This window comes from Podarcis filfolensis (assembly GCF_964270895.1).
Source record: "Podarcis filfolensis genome assembly, chromosome: 14".
Classification (NCBI taxonomy): domain Eukaryota; kingdom Metazoa; phylum Chordata; class Lepidosauria; order Squamata; family Lacertidae; genus Podarcis; species Podarcis filfolensis.
The window spans coordinates 50,694,951-50,720,600 of record NC_139616.1 but is presented as its reverse complement, the minus strand read 5'-3'; the positions used below and the strand labels follow the sequence as shown (position 1 = coordinate 50,720,600).

The following is a 25,650-nucleotide window of genomic DNA, read 5'->3' as shown; positions in this document are numbered from 1 at the left end:
ACCGGCAGCTATTATTAGGTTGCACTATATCAGAGGTGGGTGGCGCTGCGGTCTAAACCACAGAGCCTAGGGCTTGCTGATCGGAAGGTCAGCCGTTTGAATCTCCGTGACAGGGTGAGCTCCCGTTGCTCGGTCCCTGCTCCTGCCAACCTAGCAGTTCAAAAGGACATCAAAGTGCAAGTAGATAAATAGGTACCGCTCCGGCGAGAAGGTAAACGGCGTTTCTGTGCGCTCTGGCTGGTTTCTCGTTGCACCAGAAGTGGTTTATTCCTGCTGGCCACATGACCCAGAAAGCTGTATGTGGACAAATGCCGGCTCCCTCGGCCTGAAAGCATGATGAGCGCCACAACCCCCCAGTCGCCTTTGACTAGACTTAACCATCCAGGGGTCCTTTACCTTTTACTATATCAGACCATCTATAGAGCTCTGCATTGCTGAGAATTGCAGCTGGGCAAAGGGGTCTTGGGCGCAGCTCCTGCTTGCGGGCTCCCCATCGGGGCATCTGGTCGGCCATGGTGAGAACAGGATGCTGGACTAGAGGGCCAGCTGGCCTGATCCACCAGACCCTGCTGGTGTTCTGCTGAGGTCAACGCCATTAGCGCTGGTTGGCAATGGCTCTCCTGGGTTTCAGGCTGGGAGTCTGCAGATGCTAAGGACTGCACCTGACACCTTCAGCCGGGCTGAGACCCCTGACTTTTCTGAATTGGCTCAAGCTAAGGAGAGCTGGGGGAAAGGAATGGGGGACCGGCTCAGAGTTGCCTGTGGGGCTAGCTGAGAGTGCAGAAACGCCCCGAACCCTTTGCTGCTCCAAGGGAGTCCAGAGACTCAGACCCCAAAGATGGAGCTGGGAGACTTCTGCCCCTGGAAGTCCGCTTTCTGAGGCAGCAGATCAAGGAGCAAGTCTGCACTGCGCCTGGCTATGCCAAATCAACATTTTATTCATAGGGAAGCCCAGATCCAACAATACTGATTACGGGTTGCGGAAAGAGGTCTGCAAACTGTTTGCCCAGTTACAAGCACAGGACAGGCAAATTGAAGCACCTGAGAAGTCAGAGAAGGGAGGCAGAATCCCCCCAAACAATGGGGAAGGCAAAAATCAAGCCGGTTCTCGAAAAGGAAATTGCTCGACTTGGCCAATTTCATTCCTTCGCCCACAAACCTTCCCTAGAGAGACTCCCTCCACCCTGTTGGGGGGGGGAGGTTCCTGTCCCACACCCTCCCAAACTCTGCCTGCCTGCCTCTGTCAACAGTCCTTGATGATACGTTTCCATCTGAAGGACTCAGCCAGGGACGGAGCTTGCTCCCCTCTCCAGAATCTGGCTGGCCGCCTTCATGGCGAGAGGCAGGGAAACGTTTGTGTCGCGGTGGAACCGGGGGCTCGAGACCTCGGGGGACGGGGTCAGCACGAACTGAGCCACGCTGGGCATCTTCAGCAAGTTCATCAGCTCCGTGGCCCGGGTCAGGATGGCCTCAGCGTCCTCGGGGCTGTAGGTGGAGGAGACAGCCGGGTTCTGGATGAAGGTCCGCATCTTGGACAAGAAGAGGGACACCCTGTGGGGAGACACGGGGAGAAGAGCAGGGCTGAGCCACCTCGCAGGGGAGGGCAGAAAGGAGAGCACCCCTCACTCTCTGAGGTTTTGGGGCAGGGAGAAACAGGCTTCCCACTGGAGTGGTATGGTCACTGGAGCTGTGGGCTCCAAACTTGGTCACCTGCCATCTCCAACATATCCTGCGCACCTCACCCAGGTAAGGGGTTCTGGGGAAGTTAAGCAAAGTGTTTTGGGGGGGAGGCAAAGGAAGTACTTCACACTAGCAAATAGTTGAACAAGAGGCAGTGATGACCATTAATGTGGGATTAGGCAAACTAGGCAAGGCTAATAATGGGTACTAACCATGGTTAAATCACAGAGCCTAGGACTTGCCAATCAGAAGGTCGGCAGTTCGAATCCCCACAACGGGGTGAGCTCCCGTTGCTCGGTCCCTGCTCCTGCCAACTTAGCAGTTCGGAAGCACAAAGTGCAAGTAGATAAATAGGTACCTCCGGTGGGAAGGTAAACGGCGTTTCCGTGCGCTGCTCTGCTTCGCCAGAAGTGGCTTAGTCCTGCTGGCCACATGACCCGGAAGCTGTACGCCGGCTCCCTTGGCCAGTAAAGCGAGATGAGCGCCGCAACCCCAGAGTCGGCCACGACTGGACCTAATGGTGAGGGGTCCCTTTACCTTTACCCATGGTGGCTGTGCTGGTTTGCCCCAGACTACCAGCCACTGGGAAATGTGAGGGGGGAGAGAGCACCTCTGTGTTCATGCAGGTTTCCCATAGGTCTCCACTGTGGAGACTGGCTGCTGGGCGAGATGGGCTTTGGCCAGACTGAGCAGCCAGGCTCCTCTGAGGTTCTAAGGACCAGAACTGAGTTGGGAGGGAGGATTCGGGTCCAAAATCCTACGAAGCAATTCACTGGCCACACCTGTCAGTCCAACAAGTTCTCATTCGGGGTGGCAGGCTCAAGCTTTGCAGGGGGAACTTTGTATTTATCCGTGGAAAATGGCAGCAGCTCAGCCAGGCAAAGGAAAACGCCAAGGAATGGAGGGCCTCTGAGCATATGCTCAGCCCAGGAATTGGTGGAGGCAAGTCATGGAGGCAAGTTTTATCACAGCAAAACCCCACAAGCTTCCGGCAATTTTTTGGGAGGGAATTTGAAGCTGTTGCTATTGCTTTGACAATTGGGAGGCAAAAATCCTTGCAAACCATATGCCACTAAAGCCAGATCTGGTACCGACTGGCCAGTAGGGCTGTGTCACTGACCAGGCTTTGCTGCCAACGACCAAGAGGGGGAGAGGCAAGGCACAGGATAGCACCCATGGGATCTGTCTCCTGATCACCACCCCAAGTCTAGGTGGCTGCCAGTGGATTAGCAAAACAGCAGGTTTTTCTCACTACCTAAGATGCTGGGACTTTTCACATCAGCACTCCCCAACCTGGCTGGGGCTGACGGAAGTGATACTCCAAAACAGGGGTAGGCAAACTAAGGCCCGGGGACCGGATGCGGCCCAATAGCCTTCTCACCAGGGGCCTGCCTGGTGTTTTTACATGAGTGGAATGTGTCCTTTTATTTAAAATGCATCTCTGGGTTATTTGTGGGGCATAGGAATTTGTGTATTTCCCCCCCCCAAAAAAAAAATACAGTCCAGCCCACCACATGGTCTGAGGGATGGTGGACCGGCCCACGGCTGAAAAAGGTTGCTGACCCCTGCTCCAAAACTTCTGGCCCAGGCTGGGGAAAACTGCTCTCCTTTCAAGAGGTGGGTGCTTCCCCACCAAACTGCACCCCAACCATATCAAGCTGGTGTCTAGGGCACAATATATTGCCAGGTCAAACATTATGAAAGCGATATCACAGTATGGACTTCAAACTTGTTTTGGACAATATCATCCAAAACCAGTTTGAAGTCCATACTGTGATATCACTTTCATATTTTTTTACCTGGCAGTATATTGTGAAGAAGAAGAAGAAGAAGAAGAGGAAGAAGAAGAAGAATTTTATTTTCCCCCTGTCCATCTGGCTGGGGGCATAGCTATGCAAAAATCACAATGGGGGGGTGATGTCAGCCAATGCTTCACTCGATTCCTGCAAACTCTGTTGGCTCGGCTGTCCCCTGCCTCAGCGAATCACAAGAGCAGGTTCTGTCTAGGGCACAATATATTTCCAGGTCAAAAATTATGAAATCATTATCACAGTATGGACTTCATACTTGCTTTGGACAATATATCAATATATCGTCCAAAACCAGTCCATATTGTGATACCGCTTTCATAATTTTTGACTTGGCAGTATATTGTGGTGAAGGAGGAGGAGGTGGAGGAGAAGAAGGAGAATTTTATTTTCACCCTGTCCATCTAGCTGGGGGCATGGCTATGCAAAAATCACAATGTGGGGGAAAACGTGAAGTCAGCCAATGCTTCACTTGATTCCTGCAAATTCTGTCAGCTCGGCTCTCCCCCGCCTCCTACAGGGAGCAGTGAATCACAAGAGCAGGCACTGGCAGAAATCACGATGCAGGAAAAACCGTGAAGCCAGCCAACGCCTCTACATAGCTCCATCCTTACATTGTGATATATCAGTATAACTAGACGTTTAGCTGGCGACATATCATAATGCTGAAAACCAGATGTCGCCCAGCCCTAACGGATGTCCTCGTCTGTTCTTACCAGGTTGCGCATACGCAAACCAGAGCGGACGTTCAGTGCTGCTGTCCCCCCCCATCTGCCCCCCCGGGTTCAAACCTTGGGATCAAGTCCTGGCTGCGAGATGCCAGCTTGGTGAGCGCAGTCATGAGGACGGCGATGGCGCGAGGAGAGTATTTGGGGATGCTGGCCAAGGGCCGCAGCTGGGTGATCTCGAAGAGCATGGCCTCAAGGACTTCAAAGAACCTGTTGATCTGCTCCACCGTGCACCGCTTGTCGTGCGATACGGACGCGTACTCGCCAATGGTCCACACCTGTGGGAAGGCACACTCCTTTAGAGGGGGGCATACATACCTCATTACCTCACAGAGGGCTAGAAACGTGAGAGGGAAGCAGCAGAGAAAGCCTGAGGGACCCTAGGGGTGGGCGAACTAACCAGGAATTGATTCGCCTGCACCTGGTGCCTCCTCCTCTGTCCCTGGCCAGGGAGAGGCCAGCAGTTCTCCTTAGGAGAAAAGGAGGAGACACTGGAAACCAGGAGGAGTTTTCGGAGGGTAAGAGCTGTTTTGACAGCAGAACCAACTTCCTAGGAAAGTGGAGCTGCTCTCCTTCCTTGGAGGTTTTTAAACAAAGGTCGGGTGGCCATCTGTCAGGGGTGCTTTCATTGCAATTCCTACACTGTAGGGGCATGGACTAGATGACTCTTGTGGTCCCTTCAAACTCCACAATTCTATGATTCTAACTTTCCTGGGCCTCAGGCATAACTCTGCAGGGCATTCTGCCCGGATATTGAGGTCCAGTGCCGAGGGCCTTCTGGTGGTTCCCTCACTGCGAGAAGCCAAGTTACAGGGAACCAGGCAGAGGGGCTTCTCGGTGGTGGCACCCGCCCTGTGGAACGCCCTCCCACCAGATATCAAAGAGAACAACAACTACCAGACTTTTAGAAGACATCTGAAGGCAGCCCTGTTCAGGGAAGCTTTTAATGTTTAATAGGTTATTGTATTTTAGTGTTCTGTTGGAAGCCGCCCAGAGTGGCTGGGGAAACCCATCGGGGTCGCTGGATTCCCATCAGCCCCAGCCAGCCCTGCTGAGCCCATTAATCAGGGATAATAATAATAATAATAATAATAATAATAATAATAATATTTATACCCCGCCCTCCCCAGGCAAGACCGGGCTCAGGGCAGCTAACACCAGATATAAAGCAATTGATTAAGATACAACTTAGGAACAAGATTGAAATACAACATTAAAATGCAGCCTCATTTCAGTAGAAACTCAAATCAAAAACTTTTTGGGGATGAAAACGTCAAATCTTCACCAAGGCCAACTATCCAGACTGGTCCTACATGGGCCAGAAAAAAAGCCAGGGAAGTCCCCAAATAGGAGTTCCATCAGAGGAGAAAGGATAGAGGGGAAGGGGATCAAGTGGATTCCAAGCCAAAGGCCAGGTGGAACAACTCTGTCTTACAGGCCCTGCGGAAAGAAATCAGATCCTGCAGGGCCCTGGTCTCATGAGACAGAACGTTCCACCAGGCCGGAGCCAGTGTTGAAAAGGCCCTGGCTGTGGTTGAGGCTATTCTGACTTCCTTAGGGATGATGGGAGATGGAATCTAGCAACATGTGGAAGGCCAGCAGGCTCCCCTCTCCCGGCATAAGGGGTATAATCAGTATCCCAGATGGGAATGTAGGGGTGGGTTTCTGCTTACCATGTCAGTGAAGAGGTCCTCTTTGCTCTGAATGTTGGTGACCGTTCCCGAAAACTCCAAAAGCTGTGGGGACAGCTCCACCACCAGCGAAGGGTGCAGCTTGCACAGAACCGACAGCTGGGAGCTCATCACCCTGGCAGGGAAAAGAGGACAGCTGGGGTGACCAGGGTTCTCTGCAACCCAGAGAGCAAGGCTTCCAAAACAGCGTTTGGGTCACTTTCTGCTTCTGAATAGGCTTTCGGTAGGAGGTGTTTGGGGTGGGCTCTGGGAGAGGCTGTTGCGGCAGCCGCAAAAGCTTTGATGACACCAGGGGAGCAGGCATCAGTTAGGGCTGCAACACCAAAGGGATTCATCTGTTGGACTTGCTCCATCAAAACACCCTCAGATCAGCTAAAAACTTGCTCTTGATTTATTTGGCAGGGTAGGTTTTTTTAAATGCTATTTTTTTGTAATACAAATATGTATCATGTAGATGAAATTCTTGGGAACTGTATTTCTGGGGTGGTTTTGTATGCCTGCTTTCTCTTGTTTTTTTTAATGCTTACTTTAAACTGCATTTATATGCTGGGGGGATTGATTTTATTCACTTTTGTACGTGCTACCCTGGAACCTTCGCATAAATGGCAGCTAGGAAAAATTTAAATTAAGAGACCTGAACTTAAAAAAGAGAGACATTCTCTCCTTTTCTCTTGTGTGCATAGGAAAAAAGGCCTCTGAAGATGCACACCACTTTAAAGCAAAGAGAGCTGGTGTCTCGCATCAGAAATGCCTTTCTTTCTTTTTTTACACCAATATGCAAATTTAGATGCCAGACTCAGTCTCGTGTGATTAATCAATTAAAGCTTCTTTAGTCAAGTTGCTGCCCTGGCATTTTCTCAAGGGCCACCTCTTCTTCCAATCAATCATCCCCAGACTTTTCTTATCCAAAGGCATTACTGTCTCCATGTCTCACAATGCATTTTTTAAAAAAGCTGTTTATTGGCTTGTTAATGGCATAAGAACATGAATGGAGCTTGTTTTTTCCTCTCTCCCTCCCATCATTTTTTTCTTTGTGTGTCATGTCTTAAAGAGATTGCAAGCCTGAAAGTAGAGACTGTCTTACTACCAATTTTTGTAAGACACTTGGGGAGCCCTTTCAGCTAAAGAACACTTGGTCAGAACAGTGTCAGTAGTTCAGTTGCAATATAACATACACATCACTTGGAAACCAAGCCTTTAGCATCATCTGCATCCTGTGGAACTCTCTGCCACTAGAGGTTCAGTAGACAACTTCTGTCTCAACTTTTAAATGCTTGCTTAATTTTTTTTCTAGTCCGCCATGCCTAAGCAGGCAATATACCTTTCCACAGTAAGTTAGCTGATTTCTGATTTAAACTTTTTTATATGTTTTTTATCAAATGAGTTTTGTGTGCCATTGCTATAATCTGCTCCAATTTTTTTAAAAAAAGAATTAGCAGTAAATAAATATTTTTATAAATAAACCAAATGAATAAACCAGGCTTAGGATAGAGATGTAAGCAACCAATAGGTCAGGGTGATGAACAATGGTATCTCGGGTTACAGACGCTTCAGGTTACAGACTCTGCTAGTACCTAGAAATAGTACCTCGGGTTAAGAACTTTGCTTCAGGATGAGAACAGAAATTGTGCTCTGGTGGCGCGGCGGCAGCGGGAGGCCCCATTAGCTACAGTGGTACCTCAGATTAAGAACAGTTTCAGGTTAAGAACGGACCTCCAGAACGAATTAAGTACTTAACCCAAGGTACCACTGTATCCCAAGAGGAACCTTGACTGTACGGGACAATGTAGTATCAAATCAGAAAACCGCTCCATTGGAGAGAAAGGCTCAAGGAAAAACATTACAGAACTACTCCATCCAGGAGCTTCATTTGCTATTGGGGCTTAAAACTCCCCAGCCTGGAGATGGTAGATTTTGCCCTTTCCCCACCTGAGATGATGAGTCTGCACTCACCTGTACACCTCTGCCTTGAAAGCTGAGATGCCATAAAGCTGGTCGCTCCTCTCAAGGATTGCCAAGACCAGCTTGTTTGCAAGAGCCCCATCTGCAAACTGGAGAAGAAGGAAGAGCAGGACCGTTCAGTGCCTTAACTCAGCGAAGGAAGATCCGCGAATCCCGGGCCCTTGAACTCATCCCATCGCCCGCTACAACAAAGATCTACTGAGCAGATCTGCCACCCATCTGCATTTTGAAAAACATCAAGCAACACGCAGGCTAATAATATATTGACAATATTTATATCACACTATCAAACTGTTTCAAAATTCATAGACAGAAGACATGTAATATGTGCAGAGAGTCACAAACTAATAAGAGTCAAGTAACTATTCCATAAGCAGAATGATTAGAATGGTATGTCACTATTGTGTCAATGGGCACTTTTACTATGTAAATAACTTTGTCTTTTTATTATTATTTCTTTGTTTCTTATCTTTGTTACTTCTTTATTTTTTTTCCTTTCTTTATAAATTTTCTATTTTATATCATTTTCTATTTTATATCATTTTCTTTTTTCTACCTGTTAAGAGATAGTACATAATGCTTGTATAGACACTCAAATTTTTTAATCAATAAAGAAAGAAAGGTATGTCACTATAAAGAATGACTGAAACTGAGGCTGAACGCCTTTCCACAGTAAATATCAGATCCACACGTATAAGAACAGCAACCCAGAAGTGAGATGGTAGGTGCTCCAAACGTCACAAAAGAGTGCTCTGAGCACAGCAGCAGACAGAACAGTTCTTCCAGGATAATGAACTTTTTCAATAATAATTCTTCATCAGCAGACATTAATATAAAATGAAATCCATTACATTCAAATACAATACAGAGATTGAAATGACAGGCCTGTATTCAATCTGTTCTCATAGCACCACCGTGCTCCAGCTCACTCTCAACAACATTTTGGATCTGTTATTTACTGTGGAAAAGCGTTCAGCCTCAATTTCAGTCATTCTTTATAGTGACATACCATTCTAATATGGACGTGGGTGGTGCTGTGGGTTAAAGCACAGAGCCTAGGACTTGCCGATCAGAAGGTCGGCGGTTTGAATCCCCACGACGGGGTGAGCTCCCATTGCTCGGTCCCAGCTCCTGCCAACCTAGCAGTTTGAAAGCACGTCAAAGTGCAAGTAGATAAATAGGTACCGCTCTGGCGGGAAGGTAAACGGCGTTTCCGTGTGCTGCTCTGGTTCGCCAGAAGCGGCTTAGTCATGCTGGCCACATGAACCGGAAGCTGTACGCCGGCTCCCTCGGCCAATAAAGCAAGATGAGCGCTGCAACCCCAGAGTCGGCCACAACTGGACCTAATGGTCAGGGGTCCCTTTACCTTTACCATTCTAATCATTCTGCTTATGGAATAGTTACTTAACTCTTATTAGTTTGTGACTCCCTGCACATATTACACATCTTCTGTCTATGAATTCTGAAACAGTTTGATAGTGTTATATAAATATTGTCAATATATTATATTAGTCTACATGCTGCTTGATGTCACGCTTGCAATAGACTTGAGGAGTGATGGCATTGAGAGAGATTGTTCTGTTGTGCAACACAGGGGATCTTTTTTGGTTTACCCATCGGCATTCTGGCATGGTGGTGCAGCCAAACCACCAGACCAGGGTTAGCACTGACCCTTGTTAAGGATATAAGCCGAAGCTGCTGAATCAGGCCAAAGGGGGCCCATCTAGTCCAGCATCCTGTTCTCACAGGGGCCAACCAGACGCCTCTTCCGGGAAATAACTGGCTTGTGGACTTGGGTCTGCTTAAGATCCCAAAGGTGCACTGAAGCTGGCTTAGTTTGCTGGCTTCAATCTTGCTGCTGGAGGACTTTGTCCAAGATGGCACCAGGGGCAGCTGCTTGTTATCTTGGATGGGCAGGAAAAGTGCTTTCGACTGGAGCAGATGCAGCACAAACCAGGCCTTGCCGACACACTTCAAACCATGGTTTCACATCCTGCTTAGCGGCAAATCCTTCGCTATACAGAGATGAGCACATCATCAGCCCCCATGGTGCTGCTGCGGCTTCCCAGAATAAAGAAATAAACAACAAATCCACATTTAAGTTGAGGGCTAGCATGTCTAGTGGTTTGAGTGCTGGACTTAGACCTGGGAGACCCAAGTTCAAATCCTGATGCAGCTGCAAAGCACACTGGGTAACAGCAATCTGAGGCAGAGAATCCCACTGTGTTCTCTGCAGCTTACTACCTAGTAAAGGGACGCGGGTAGCGCTGTGGTCTAAACCACTGAGCCTCTTGGGCTTGCAGATCAGAAGGTTGGCGGTTTGAATCCCCACGATGGGGTGAGCTCCCATTGCTCTGTCCCAGCTCCTGCCAACCTAGGAGTTCAAAAGCACACTGGCACAAGTAGATAAATAGGTACCGCTGCAGCGGGAAGGTAAATGGCATTTCTGTGCGCTCTGGTTTCCGTCACGGTGTCCCGTTGCGCCAGAAGCGGTTTAGTCATGCTGGCCACATGACCCGGAAAGCTGTCTGTAGACAAACGCCAGCTCCCTCGGCCTGAAAGCGAGATGAGCGCTGCAACCCCATAGTCGCCTTTGACTGGACTTAACCGTCCAGGGGTCCTTTCCCTTACTACCTAGTAAGTGTGCTGAGGACTGTGGCCTAAAGATGCCATCCTCTGCATGCTTACTTAGAAGCAAGTGCCAGTCTGCATGGTCAGCAGGCAGAAATCAGCAACCTCCCTCTCTCTCTCAACGCCATCACTCCTCAAGGCTGTTGCAAGCGTAACATGGAACAATCCAGCCTTGTAGAAGACTCGGTGCCATGATGCTGGCCACAGTGAATACCCTCCTAGACTACGCTCTGGAATCAAAACAGGAGGTGGATACAGATTTGGGAGGAGGGAAGGAACCCAGATACCTAAGCACTGAATGCACTTTTGACGTTTGAATTTTTAAAGCCCTTGTTTGAAACCTTCACTGAAGCAGGTGTACTGGAGGAAATGAAACTGGAACAGATCCTTGCAGGGGGCAAGCAAACCTTACCTCGGCTACGACTCCAAAGTAGAGCTGCAGTAAGACGGGGACGCTCTCCGCACACTGCACCACGCGAGGGGAACTGGCCATGGATCCCAGGAGCTGGCGGATGGGAGTCAACCTGGGGGACGGGGGAACGGAACCACAATGGAAGAACCCATAAGAGCATCAGAAGAGTCTGGCTACAGCTAGATCAGACTAAAGGGGCAAATATCTTAAGGGCTGTCACATGGAGGAGGGAGCATGCTTGTTTTCTCCTGCTCTGGAGAGTAGGACTCGAACCCATAGCTTCAAGTTGCAAGAAAGGAGATTCCGACTGAACATCAGGAGCAGTAAGAGTTGTTTGACAGTGGAACAGACTCCCTCAGGGGTTGCGGACTCTCCTTCCTTGGAGGTTTTTAAGCAGAGGCTGGATGACCATCTGTCAGGGATGCTTTAGCTGAGATTCCGGCATTGCAGGGGGTTGGACTAGATGACCCCTGGGGTCTTTGATGCAGCACCAAGGAGAACCATCAACACATCCAGGAGGGGGTGCAGGAAGTCAGTTTCGGAAAAATGTTAGATTTGTTCAGATTTGGGAAGATGTCTATTTGTTTCAATTTAATTTGTTTTAATTAGTGACCAATTTGGACAAAAAAAATGAAAATCATTAAGAAAAAAGTTTTGCCAAAAACCCCCACAACCGCAACAGTACTTTGATTATATTGTCAGATGCCTCGGGAACTTCGTTTAGCGGGCAAGGTACGAGTACCCCCAAAATAAAAAGGTAAAGGGACCCCTGACCATTAGGTCCAGTTGTGGCCGACTCTGGGGTTGCGGCGCTCATCTCGCTTTACTGGCCGAGGGAGCCGGCGTACAGCTTCCGGGTCATGTGGCCAGCGTGACTAAGCCGCTTCTGGTGAACCAGAGCAGCGCACGGAAACGCCATTTACCTTCCCGCCGGAGCGGTACCTATTTATCTACTTGCACTTTGATGTGATTTTGAACTGCTAGGTGGGCAGGAGCAGGGACCGAGCAACGGGAGCTCACCCCGTCACGGGGATTCGAACCGCCAACCTTCTGATCAGCAAGTTCTAGGCTCTGTGGTTTAACCCACAGCGCCACCCGCGTCCCACCCCCAAAATAGACAGCATCAAATAAATTAAGAAGAGCAGCTTGTCTCAGGCATGGCCTCTTACCTGCCAGGGTCTCCGGGAGCCGACTCGACCCGAAGGAGATACTGGAAAAGGGCTCTGTAGTCCGGGTGGCGGTAAGCTTCCAGGCAGGTGGCTGGCTTCAGAGCCGGGTCCACAGGAGTCCTCTCAGGCAGGGGAGTCAGGGCAGACCTAGCAACAGACAAAAATCCCACACACACCTTGTTCAAAAGCACCGTCTGTTAAAAATGCAGAGGAATCTGGCCACAAGTAGCCCCCCCACCCCTTCCTACAAGCCTGTAAAGGCATATTAGCTCAGCCTTGCATCTAAGGATGAGCTTTTTCCATTTTAATTGATCAGCCACCTTGATTCCTGGTCTGGGTATAAATAAATATAAAATAGTACGGTGGGTACTTTGGTTCTCAAACGCCGAAAACCCGGAAGCACGTGTTCCGGTTTTCTAACGTTTTTCAGAAGCCGAATGTCTGATGCGGCTGTCAGCTATTGTTTCCAGGGCACCTGCACCAATCAGAAGCTGCGCCTTGGTTTTCGAACATTCTGGAAGTCAAACGGACTTCCAGATTGGATTAAGTCTGGTGCTTTTGTTTTTGCTATTTATTTTGCGTTTTTGTTTTTGAGGCTTTTCGGTTAATTTGTTTTTGTGACTGTGTGGAACCCAGTTCAGCTACTGATTGATTGACTGACTGACTGACTGACTGATTGATTGTCGAAACAAAATAAAAAAAATCCTTCCAGTGGCACCTTAGAGACCAACTAAGTCTGTTATTGGTATGAGCTTTCGTGTGGATGCACACTTCTTCAGATTTATTGTGTGACTGCGGAAATGGATAAAAGCCCCCCATTCAAACAATGACTATTATCAGTGCAGGTAAGAACAAAAATTAATTTTAATTTTTATCATCTACAATACTGTCCTATTTATTTTATAGTACAGAACACTGAACGTTATTGCTTTCATTTTATGGATCAATGGTCTCGTTAGATAGTAAAATTCATGTTAAATTGCTGTTTTAGGGGTTCTTTTTAAAAGTCTAGAACAGATTAATCCGTTTTGCATTACTTTCTATGGAAAAGCGTGCCTTGTTTTTGGAACACTTTGGTTTTGGAGCGGACTGCCGGAACGGACTAAGTTTGAGAACCAAGGTACCACTGTAATACCATTACTCTGCGCTACCTGGCGCTAGGCTGCGGGGAGGAGAGCTATTACCTCAGCTGGACATCCAGCGCCACTGCCACACAAGGCAAGTCGAGCAGCAGGTGGAAGATCTCCAGGGCCGTGTCGGTCCCAAGCAGGGCTGGCAGAAGGTCCATATAATCGGCGACAAGGGCTGGGCTGTTCCATGCCAGGAACTGCAAGGGGGGAGGGGGAATGAGATGAAACTGCAATGAGTGGGCCTGCTCTCCCTCCACACCCCAGGTGGATTCTCCCACTATAGATCCTCTCACTGAGGAAAGACGGCAGAGCCAATGATCCAAGGGGGAAGGAGGAGGGGAAGCCCAGACCCTAAAGCTCCTCCCATACAAAGGAACGGCGGTGCCTGAAGCTTGGGCAGGTCATTGGGCCCATATAGAACAATGATGCCTACTCTGGTTGGCAGCAGTTCTCAAGCGTCCCAAGTCTTCCCTAGCTGGAGATGCTGCAGGCTAAACAAGACAACCTCTGGCTCTTCCTCAATAGTCACAGCTGGCCACACAGGTGGGTCTCCCCCAGGGCTGGATTTAGGTTGGATGAGGCCCTAAGCTACTGAAGGTAATGGGGCCCTTTATATGTCCAGCTGTCCTTTGTCAACAACAAATTGTCACTGTTTTCTTGTGTTGAATATATGCTATACGGTGATTTATGGACCTAATAGGTATCTAAAGCCATTTGCACATGCAGAATGTAGGCGCCCTATATATAGAAAGGAGCAAACCAGGGATATTTGAGGGAGCAGGCTAGCAGGCGGGGCCCAAGACTTACATCATAGGAACCGAAACAACACAAAACACTGTTGCTGTATGTAGGTTTTATTTTATTTGTTTTTTATCTCATATTTTGGAAATGTATATGCAGGGCCTTTTTCCTTTAATTTTTTGGGGGGCCCCCAAGAGAGTGGGGCCCTAAGTTATAGCTTTTTTTAGGTTATACGTAAATCTGGCACAGGTGTCCTCTCTCCCTTGGATCTCCATTGCTCCTAAAGTTGTGGCCAGATTGCTGACCGGGGCTGGTTACAGGGAGCAGGTTAAGCCCTTGTTCAAGGTGCTAATTAAGCCCTGTGTGGCTTTGGGACAGGCTACCAGAAAGATCGTATCTCCCTCTGCAAACCTGCCTGGGGGTGCTAAGGTCCTTGGGTGAGCACCTTCTCTCGGTCCCATCAACATCAGAGGCATGGTTGGGGGGTGACCCAACAAGGACAGGGCCTTTTCTACAGCTGCTCCCATATTGTGGGATTCCTTCCCAAGAGAGGCCAGCCTGGCTCCCTCCCTGTCATCCTTCCACTGGCAGGCTAAGACCTTCCTGTTGAGACAGGCCTTTGGAAACTAACGTGCAGGCAACGCTGACCACCGGGCTGCTGTGAGAGCAAGGTAAAGGTAAAGGTAAAGGTAAAGGTAAAGGACCCCTGACATTAAGTCCAGTTGCAAAAGACTCTGGGGTTGTGGTGCTCATCTTGATTTACTGGCCGAGGGAGCCGGCATTCGTCCGCAGACAGTTTTTCTGGGTCATGTGGCCAGCATGACTAAGCCGCTTCTGGCGAAACCAGAGCAGCGCACGGAAACGCCATTGACCTTCCCGCCGGAGCGGTACCTATTTATCTACTTGCACTTTTTAGGGTGCTTTCGAACTGCTAGGTTGGCAGGAGCTGGGACCGAGCAACGGAAGCTCATCCCGTCACGGGGATTCGAACCGCTGACCTTCCAATCGGCAAGCCCTAGGCTCAGTGGTTTAGACCACAGCGCCACCCGCAAACTGGATTTTAATTTTGCTAATTCTAAATGTTGTTTTGATGTTTTTCAACCAGTTTGTTTTTATTCCTTTGTATTTCGTAATGTCGCTTTTAAATGGTGGAAGCTGCCTTGAATCTCAACTTGGAAGGAAGGCTGCATATAAATACGTTAAATAAAATAATAGTAATAATAGTAATAATAATAATCATGGCCCTGAGAAAGAGCCAACTAAGAGCAGTTGGATGAAAAAGCAGAAGCCACCTGCACATTCTCCAACAGCTTTTAACTTCTGCCAATGTGGCCCCGTGAGAGTCTCGCTACCAAGTACCTTGAATAGGTTTGGGAAGTTCTGTCGGAAGATGCTGAGTTTCTCAGTAAAGAACCGAATGTTGTGCCTGCAGAACTGGATAAACTCAAAGGCCAGCATCGGGCTGTGGAAAAGCTGAGCGGGAACTCTGGTGAACAGGTGCCTGTAAACAGCTTCGGAGTCCACAGCCGCCGTCTCACCTGGGGAGCGAGGATAGAAACACACACGTATGCATGCATAAGTTTAGCATTCTCCATCCTGCTTTAGTCAGCCCTGGGGAGGGGGAAACTGAGGGTGCTTTCGTAATGCGCTTCACGGCCTAGGACCCTCGTACCTACAGGACCGCCTCTCCCGGTCTGCCCCACAGAGGACCTTAAGGTCCATAAATAGCAACACCCTAGAGGTCCCAGACCCTAAGGAAGTCAGATTAGCCTCAACCAGAGCCAGGGCCTTTTCAACACTGGCTCCGGCCTGGTGGAACGCTCTGTCTCATGAGACCAGGGCCCTGCGGGATCTGATTTCTTTCCGCAGGGCCTGCAAGACAGAGTAGTTCCGCCTGGCCTTTGGCTTGGAATCAACTTGATCCCCTTCCCCTCTATCGTTTCTCCTTCTGTGTTGGAACTCCTATTTGGGGACTTCCCTGGCTTTTTTCTGGCCCATGTAGGACCAGTTTGGATAGTTGGCCTTGGGGAAGATTTGAAGTATTCATCCCCAAAAAGTTTTTGATTTGAGTTTCTACTGAAATGAGGCTGCATTTTAATGTTGTATTTTAATCTTGTTTTTAAGTTGTATTTTAATCAATTGTTTTTACCTGGTGTTAGCCGCCCTGAGCCCGGTCTTGGCTGGGGAGGGTGGGGTACAAATAAATTATTATTATTATTATTATTATTATTATTATTATTATTATTATTATTATTCCTCTCTGCTTTCCCCTTTTCCCCTTTTCTAATAAAAAGTCCCTTTCTCAGTGTAGACCTGATGTCTGGGGTGAGTTTGTGACAAACCCAATTTCCTCCTGCCACCCACCATGCATTGCTTGGAGTTCAGCTTCCTGCTTTTGCTGAGAGGGAAACGCAAGGCAAGCAAACTGCCCCTTGCTGCCTGCAAGGACAGGAATCTCCAAGGCAGTTGCTGCCTCTCCCTGGCAGGAATTTGGCTCCCATCTCTGGCCTCCCTCCCCCGGGCAGAGTCAAAAGGAGGCCGTGGAGGAAGCTGTCTGGCATCGCAGCTGCCCTCCCTACCCAGGCAGTTTCGGAGGCAGAGCTTCGCTTCAGCCGGCCAGCCTTACTCACTGTGGTTCAGAAAGAACTGGGCAATGGGCAGCAGCACCCTGGCATAAGACAGGTCCCCGCTGATCCGGCTGTGCACGTTTTTCAGGCAGGAGAGTGAGCGGTAGACGTAGGAAGAGTCCTGTCTGCAAATGATATCCATGATGGTGATGGCTTCAATAAGGCACTGTGCGAGGGAAAGAGGGGGAGAGACGTCACCGTCACGGATTCTGGAATGGCTGCCCAAGATCCCTGCTCAAGCCCCAAGACCTTCCTTCAGGCTACTTACAGCTTTCTGAAGCTCCCCGTCGGCTTTCTTCAGAGTCCCTGGCAGACAAAACAAAATTGATCTCATAGAACCACAGAAACATAGAACTTGGAAAGGGACCCCACAGGTTATCTCCCGCTTGCACTACTGCCATGAGCTGTACGTGGGGCTTCCTTTGAAGGTGACCCAGAAACTGCAACTAATCCAGAATGCAGCAGCTAGACTGGTTACTGGGAGCGGCCACTGAGACCATATAACCTGAAAGAGCTACATTGGCTCCCAGTACATTTCCGAGCACAATTCAAAGTGTTGGTGCTGACCTTCAAAGCCCTAAACGGCCTTGGCCCAGTATCACTGAAGAAGTGTCTCCACCCCCATCATTCTGCCCGGACGCTGAGGTCCAGCTCCGAGGGCCTTCTGGCAGTTCTCTCCCTGTGAGAAGGGAGGTTACAGGGAACCAGGCAGAGGGCCTTCTTGGTGGTGGTGCCCGCCCTGTGGAACGCCCTCCCATCAGATGTCAAGGAAATAAACAACTATCTGACTCTTAGAAGACATCTGAAGGCAGCCCTGTATAGGGAAGTTTTTAATGTTTGATGTTTTATCGTGTTTTTAATATTCTGTTGGGAGCTGCACAGAGTGGCTGGGGGAACCCAGCCAGATGGATGGGGTATAAATAAAAGGATTCTCATAATCATCATCATGATCTCCTTCTACTGGTCAACAATAGAAAGTGCCCTTTCAATACTGCATCACGGTGTGGTATGCTGGTTTGACATCAGCTGATAGGAAGTACCTACAGAGGGTGGTGAATACAGCACAAGATATTATGGGCTGTCCCATGAATCCAGTGCATGACATTGCAGAAGAAGGCTGCCTCAGGAGAGTGAGGAAAATTCTCAGGGATGATTCACACCCTGGCCGGCACTTTCTTGATCTCCTGCCCTCAGGCAGAAGATACAGAAGAATGATTAGTCACACCAACAGGGTAGAGAACAGCTTCTATCCGTAGGCTGAATGAAAAGATAACAACAGGGCAACTGACTTTTGGGTTTGGTGGGTGTGCGTCAGTAAACGAGGGGAATTAAGACTAAGAGAGCTGAGTGGGGGGGGGTGCTCGTGTAATCTCACTGCATACAAGTTGTACAAGTGACAATAAAGTATTTCAATTTCAATTTCAATTTCAATCATCATCATCATCATCTAGTCCAACTCCCTGCGATGCAGGAATGGCAGCTAAAGAATCCCTGACAGGTGGCCATTCAACCTCAGAGGAAGGAGAGGCCACCACCTCCCAAGGGACTCTTTCCATACCCAAATAGCTCTTACCATCAGAAAGCTCTTCCTGATGCTTAGTAAGAATCTCCTTTCTTGCGATTTGAATCCATTAGTTTGGGTCCTGCCCTCTGGAGCAGCAGGAAACAAGTTTGCTCCATCTTCCACGTGCCAGCCCTTCAGATATTTAAGGAGGCTATCATAGCGCCTCTCAGTCTCCTCTTTTCCAAGCTAAACATACCCAGCTTGTGACAATTGTTGGCATGCGAGCCAAAACAGTCACCTCCACCTGATGCTTCTCCAGGAAAAGCTGGACCTTTCCTTCCTCACAGACAACTGGAGGAATAGTTGCAAGGAAAGACTCCAGAAGGGGATTCAGACATATGGGTGCATGAAAAAAATTAATTTCTGTGCAAGTTACAATGCGAAATAGGAGCCAGAAAAGAGAAGAGGTGAAAGAGCAAACAGCATCCCTAAATCTCTGCCACCCTCACCAGCAGGAAACAAGGCAAGCGCAGAAAAGGGGACTCACGGCGGTTGCTTTGCTCTATAAGCCGCTGGCAGTACTCAAAGGCCTTTTCCCGCAAGCGCTCCTTGGGGGGGAGCAGGCGGCTGGAGGTGGAGGTGACGGAGACCATGGACATGACGGAGCCATCCACCTCCGATTTATCATCTGCAAAGAAAGTGGGGACAAGGTGAGCAATTTATCCGTGCAAGCGTGGTGTAGGAACATCGCAGTCTTGAAAAAAGATTTCCCACAACCTACATTTACTGCAGGGTAAAGAACAGCCGCAGTCTTTGAGTGCAATATGGTGGGACTTTGTTTTATATACCTCTGAATCACACAGACAAAAACGTCTGTTGGCAATCACCGAGGCAATGTGGCCTGCATGATCTCCTCCCTTTCTTCTATTAAGATTCAGCTCCTATTCTTGTATTTGTACCTATTTTTGCCTCTCACTGATGTATGGTTTTCTTATTTATGGTCCTAACTCCTGTTTCGTTATGGGGGCAGGTTATATGTCAACTTTATATTTTCTGCTTGTTCTCTATACGATTTAAAATCACACACACAAACAGAAAGATGGGGCAAGGTAAGTCAGTGAAAGGTTTCCTCGGTTTCTTTTTCTAGTAATTTTATTAACTTAAAATCAAAATAGAGCGTACAAAACATTCCAAATCAACAAAACACAATCAATAAATTCGGCCTGATACAGTCTCACATTTTATGCAGCTTGTCTTTTACAAGATAAGAAAAAGAAAATTAAGTAGAAAGAAAATAATTAAAGACAGGAACGAAAGAAACCTAACAAATACAGTTGTACCTTGGAAGTCGAACGGAATCCGTTCCGTTTGACTTCCAAAACCTTCGGAAACCAAAGCGTGGCTTCTGATTGGCTGCAGGAAGCTCCTGCAGGAAGCCGTGGAATCCCCATTGGACGTTTGGCTTCCAAAAATAGTTTGCAAACTAGAACAGTCACTTCTCGGTTTGTGGCGATCGGGAGCCAAAACGTTCAAGAACTAAGCTGTTTGAAAACCAAGATATGACTGTAAGGCAAAGAACCTACCAACATACTAAGCAGGTTCAAGTTCAAATTTCAAATCATTATTAAGTAAATATCTATCTCTGTCAATTTCCTATTTTCCTCAAAGGTCCCCTAAATTTCTAACACACATTCTAACGCAATTAAAACTGAAAGTGCAGCTCATTTTTTTCATACAAGAGTGTTTACTTTTAAGACTGCAAGATGGTAAACACTGCCTAGACTTAGAAGGGCCTAACTTCTTTGCCCACCCCAATGTTTCTGCTTGAGTCCCTGTTCTGGGCACAGCTCCTCTAAGGGCCACTAACTCTACTGCCTCTCTGCATGAGGCGCAATTGAATGGTCTAATCACACTCAATGCAGAGACACAGCACAACTTTGCTGCCCCCATCAGAAGCCCATTGGAATAAGCAGTGGGTTGTGCAGAGTTGCAACAGGAAACCTCTCCTCGTGAGACCTCGTGGTTTAATTCGTGATTGGAAAGTCACACTCTCTTCACTATATATTTATATAGAGAGAGAGGTTTTGTTTTTTTAAGAAATACAAATAACATGTCAAGCCAAAAGATGAGCCCCCCCCCCCCCCAATTCTAACAAACCAATAATATTGTATTTAGTGGGACGCCGGTGGCGCTGTGGGTTAAACCACAGAGCCTAGGACTGGCCAATCAAAAGGTTGGCGGTTCGAATCCCCGCGATGGGGTGAGCTCCCATTGCTCGGTCCCTGCTCCTACCAACCTAGCAGTTTGAAAGCACCTCAAGGTGCAAGTAGATAAATAGCTACTGCTCCAGTGGGAAGGTAAACGGCGTTTCCGTGCGCTGCTCTGCTTCGCCAGAAGCGGCTTAGTCATGCTGGCCACATGAACCGGAAGCTGTATGCTGGCTCCCTCAGCCAGTAAAGCGAGATGAGCGCCGCAACCCCAGAGTCGGTCACGACTGGACCTAATGGTCAGGGGTCCCTTTACCTTTACCTAATATTGTATTTATTATCTATCCGTTATGGAGCGTGCTGCTGTAAAGAATGCTGTTCGCCATCTGATCCCTTGGTGTCTTACCATAACAGCAGATGTGTTGATGGCAGCTGCCAATCATGTTCCTCATTGGCTGTATGCACAGTGCCCTCCCCTCCACCTCTCTAGATCCTTACCTGAATTTGGACTACTAGCTCCGTTGCTCCCGTAGCACAGCAGCCACTTCCGCAGCATGGAGAAGGCCTGCATGTTGAACCACTGGTCCTCTGTGTAATACTGGCCGACTGAGAGCACAGTGAAGAAGTCCGTGGTGGCTGTGCCGTCCACCTCCATGATGGGGCCAGGCTGTGGGGCGGAAGAAAGAGCAGAGTAAACCGCTACTTAGAAAGCAGAGAATCAGGACCAGAGAGCCCAGGTGTTTAAAGGCCAGACATGAGAATCAGACCAGTGGTCCACCTTGTCCAGCGTCCTGCTGTTCTCACAGTGGCCAACTGGATGCCTGGGGGAAACTCCCACTGCTGCAAGGGCAAAGGTGAACTATGCAAGTCACTCCGAGCTCCTTGGAGGAAGGGCGGGATTCAGGGTCACCCCAGTGCAGAATCTGCGTCTGTGCACTTGACTCGCTGGGTGGTTTTTCCATGTGCCTTCTCTTAAAAAGTAAGCCCGGGTTCATGCCCCCTGGAGCTGCAGTTCCGCACCTGTCTTGCTCGAGGGTTGAAGAAGCCTCCTGAAGACTGGGGGACTCCTTGCTGGACGCTGGCATACCTCAGCCAGTCCACCATCCTTTTGCTGAGCAGATTGATCTGATCTATGGATCGAAAGCAACATAGCCCATCAGAAAGACAAAACAGAGGACGACTGTGGGGAGCCTTGGCAATTCCAATGGTTCACCATCAGGCAGCCTCGGGTCCACCTACAGCTTCATCTGTCCCTACACTGTCCAGAGAAGAGCTTAGTGCTTGGGGCCAGAAGCAAGAAAACTCTGCAGATCAACAGAAGAGCTGTTCCTGTGGATTTGCATCTTTAACACCGACAATTTATTCTACCCACGCATCCTCATCTGTGGAGAAAAGAGGCTGGAACTGGGGTTGTTATCAGGAACCAAAAGAGACTACCCTTCTATAAACACCTCCAGCATTTCCTAATTTCATTGGGCTGGATGCAGCCTATGTTTATTGCACTTAATTGCTCCTGTGAAACAGCAAACCCCTTAGCCTCTAAAACCTCATCTCTGTAATATTGGCTGAAAATATATTGGGTGACTGCCTAAGCAGAGCAGAACAGCTACCTGCTTTAGACATTGGCAGTGTCTAGGTTATTATTATTATTAAGTATATTGCCCTTCATCCGCAGACCTCAGCATGGTTCAAAACATTTTAAAAACCTTCTTCAAACTGCTCCCCTCCTGAGGTTCTGGATGACAAAACCCACAATACCAAATTTGGCATGGCCAAAACATACGCCATGCACTACACTGGGGAAGACTAGTCTGAATAATAATAACAATAATAATGATTTTATTATTTATACCCCAGTCATCTGGCTGGGTTTCCCCAGCCACTCTGGGTGGCTCCCAACAGAATATTAAAAACACGATCAAACATAAAAAAACTTCCCTAAACAGGACTTCCTTCAGATGTCTTCTAAAAGTCAGATAGTTGTTTATTTTCTTGACATTTGGTGGGAGGGTGTTCTACAGGGAGGGCGCCACTACTGAGAAGGCTCTTTGCCTGGTTCCTTGTAACCTCACCTCACCTCTCTGAGTGAGGGAACCTCCAGAAGGCCCTTGGAGCTGGACCTCAGTGTCTGGGCTGAACGATATACTGCCTTTCTGCTGAGGCACCCACAGTGGTTTACAGTTTCAAAGGACTAAAACAAATGTTCAAAGTCCCAGCCTCAATCTAACTTGGTTGTTTTCTACAGGAGGGGTGGACGGAAGGCAGATCTGGGTCTACCGGCAGATCTCTAGGAGATGAGCAAGGATTTCAGACTCCCTAGTGTCTCAGAATAGCAGCAACCAGATGACTTTTCTCACCTGAACTAGGCTCTTAAAATGAAGAACGCTAACCAGGATTGAAGTTTTGTGTGAAAGGACTCTCAGCTTAGTTCAGTTCCTCAGCTCAGAGGTTGGGGTTCTAGTAAAAAAAGAAAGTAGATCCACTTCTTGCACTTACCTTCATTAAGGCTCATCGGTAGAAAGCTGATGATTTTTGACAGGAGGGGGAGAAGGTGCCTTGCATTTTGACCTTCAGGAAGCCTGCCTTCCAGGACTTTCACCACACGCTGCCCAAAAGCTTCCACCACTGCCTTTTTACTGCCCTTTGGATAAAAGCAAAGATTTTGAAGGCTCACAAGCCACAGGGGCTGAGCTTACGCAAAAGGCATCTGCCCTCTGGCAATTCATTTAAGATTCTGAGTGAACAACTAAACAAAGTTTAGGATGCCTGGAATTTGGCTTATACCAGATCTCGCCAGATGGGGGAGCATTTTTAAAAAACGACAAGAAAAAACTATACCATGTCCAAAATCTGGGTGTGAAACGGGCCACAGTCACAGGGAAACAAAGCAAAGAACCAAACTGTGGTCTTTCCAAAACCACAGTTCACTTACCTGGGCCAGCACGATGGAGAAGGCAAGACTCAGGAGCTTGGTGTCCTGGATGTTATCCCAAGACACAGATAAATCATTACAAAGCGACGTCTCTCTCAGGATGGCAGCGCAAAGAAACTGGACTTGCTCAGGAGTCTTTGGCAGATGCAACACTGTCTGCAGAAGTTCCAGAAATTTGCCATCTATCCTGCAAAAAGCATCATCAACATAAGCAGCGAACACAAAATGAAGAGAAGCTAAGGGCGCAATTAATGCACACATATCTGGGAGTAAGTCAAACTGGGCAGCCATGTATAGCGTTGCACTGTAAGATGTTTTAATATTTGTTATATTCTACTGACTGAACACCAGTATGAAAGGGAACCAGCCCAAGGTAAGGAAAGCCACTCACATCATAGTTCTACGGAGACACTTGTAGCATTTGATTAACAGAGCTATAAATATGCTACAGATGTTTGCTTGGACTTATTAAAACCAGCATTTGCCTTCACTTACTTCCGTCCATATTTAGTGGCTGAGACGATCAAAAACAGTCTTTGCAAGCTATCGACAGTCTCATTTCCGAAGTCTTGATTTTGGAGAAAGCCTGTGATTCGTGAAATGAATTTTCTCAGTTCTTCATCCTGGATCTCCCTAATAGGAAAGCATATAGAAATTAAGAAATCTCCGTTTTGCAAACTTCCACATCAGGCCTTTGCCAACCACGACAGTAGTTGCTTTGCCATACACTGGGCTGAGAAAGACTCTGCTGGCAACTTCAGTGACAACTGGATGGGCTGGATGGCTCGTGGGCTGGCAAAGCACCAGACAGACCCTTGCATACTCTTATATTTCCATTATGAAAATGGTTTGCAAGGAGCAAACCAGAGCACTGCATGTTTTCCAGAGGCATCTGGTTGGCCACCATGAGAACAGGATAGATGGGCCACTGGCCTGATAAAGCAAGGCTCTTTCTGTGTCCTTATATCTTAACCAAGAGGAAGTCTCCACATTTCACAGAATCCCGTGAAGCTCCCTGGTGTCCTTGGGTCAGTCACTGCCTCTCAACATAACCTCCCCTCACAGGGCTGTTGCAATAAGTTAATATAATAATAATAATAATAATAATAATAATAATAATAATAATAATAATTTATTTATACCCCGCCCATCTGGCTGGGTTTCCCCAGCCACTCTGGGCGGCTTCCAACAAAATATTAAAATACAGTACTTTGGATTAAAGTTTTAAGTGTCTATATGCTTATCGCATTTACAAATTTTAAATTTATTGTTGTACATTGTTTTAAATGTTTGTTTTCCTTCTGGGATTGTACCCCCAAGTGTGTTTTATAAGCTGGTCTACAACAGTAATAAATTATCTATCTATCTATCTATCTAACAGTACTTTGGATGTCCAAAGCATGCATTAGTTGAAGAATGAAGAACCGTTTATTTTGTATTTCTCATTTTGTCTATAATATCTATTGTACAGTTCTGTTATAGTGTTCAACCAATAAAATACTCAAAAAGAAAAAAAGAAAAAAAGAGTATCTGCCAGGGCAAAAGGCGGGGCACAAATAAATAAATACATAATACTAGTAATATTAATAAAGAAGAGGAAGCTGGCAAGCCCCAAGTCAGCCTCCCCCAAAGAAGCAGCTGAAACCCAAAGCCTCTGGAGGGCTTTGGCTCCCCCTTCCCCAGCCCCAGCCCCTATTTTGCCTCCCCCTACCTGGCCTGGCGCAGGAAGCTCTCTGTCCCCGCGGAATACATCCTATTTTTCAAAAAGAAAAAAGGGAAATGGGGGGGAAAGGAGTCCGGACTTATTTTGGGAGAGCACAGCCAGCGCCCCTTTACTTCCGGGTTATTGTCCACCCGAACACTTCTGGGCATGCGCGCGGGTCCCTCTTCAAATCCGTCCGTGTGGAAACCGCCCTCCTCGGCGCCAGAGTTCCGGGAGGGAGGAGGAGGAGGCGCCTCTTCTTCCTATATGGGGTTTGGCTGCCTTCTTTGCAGGCGGGACGTGGGCTGGGCGGGGGGAAGCCCCTATTGTGTTGGGGTGGGAGGGGGTGCAGAGGTTTTTAATTGTCAGGTGCGCCTGAGGGCACAGCTTTAAGGGCTGGCCGGGGGTAGGATCTCATAAGGAGCAGGAAATGATGGGAGAGGACACAGGACTAGCAGCTTGAAAATGCAGTTTGGTTTTTTTAATTTCCTTTTTTTAAAAAAAGTAATCTTTACTAGTGTAAATTACACACATATACACAAAAATTTACAAAGAATTCACACTCTCATGTTGCAGAAAGAAAAAAGAAAGAGAAAGGAAAAAAGAAAAGAAAAGGAAAGGAAGAGAGAGGAAATATTGCAGAAAAGAAGGGGGGAAACAGAAAGGAGCAAAAACAAATTTACATATGTAATCTTCCTATTAACATCTTAATAAACACTTAAATAA

At 47.8% G+C, this 25,650-nt stretch overlaps 1 protein-coding gene across 1 annotated transcript; it reads right to left on the bottom strand.

Moving 5' to 3' along the window:
- Positions 1–918: 918 nt before the first annotated feature.
- On the bottom strand, positions 919–25,083 carry AP5Z1 (adaptor related protein complex 5 subunit zeta 1). The gene is made up of 17 exons (XM_083585649.1): positions 24,934–25,083; positions 23,718–23,855; positions 23,223–23,409; positions 22,787–22,931; positions 21,311–21,420; positions 20,789–20,957; positions 18,631–18,771; positions 16,848–16,885; positions 16,583–16,745; positions 15,312–15,490; positions 13,266–13,408; positions 12,082–12,228; positions 10,913–11,024; positions 7,861–7,958; positions 5,890–6,022; positions 4,280–4,494; positions 919–1,551 (listed from the first exon to the last, which is right to left on the bottom strand). The coding sequence occupies exons 1-17, from the start codon at positions 24,972–24,974 to the stop codon at positions 1,281–1,283; spliced, it is 2,430 nt and encodes an 809-aa protein (XP_083441775.1). The 5' UTR covers positions 24,975–25,083; the 3' UTR covers positions 919–1,280.
- Between the last annotated feature and the right edge of the window lie 567 nt (positions 25,084–25,650).

Excerpts from the sequence above, each read along its gene's own strand:
- AP5Z1 (XM_083585649.1), bottom strand. The coding sequence starts at position 24,974 with ATGTATTCCGCGGGGACAGAGAGCTTCCTGCGCCAGGCCAG. Across the intron at positions 12,229-13,265 it reads GCGCTGGATGTCCAGCTGAG|GTCTGCCCTGACTCCCCTGC; the intron begins GTAATAGCTCTC and ends GTCTGTTGCTAG. Across the intron at positions 1,552-4,279 it reads AGCCAGGACTTGATCCCAAG|GGTGTCCCTCTTCTTGTCCA; the intron begins GTTTGAACCCGG and ends GTCTCCCCACAG.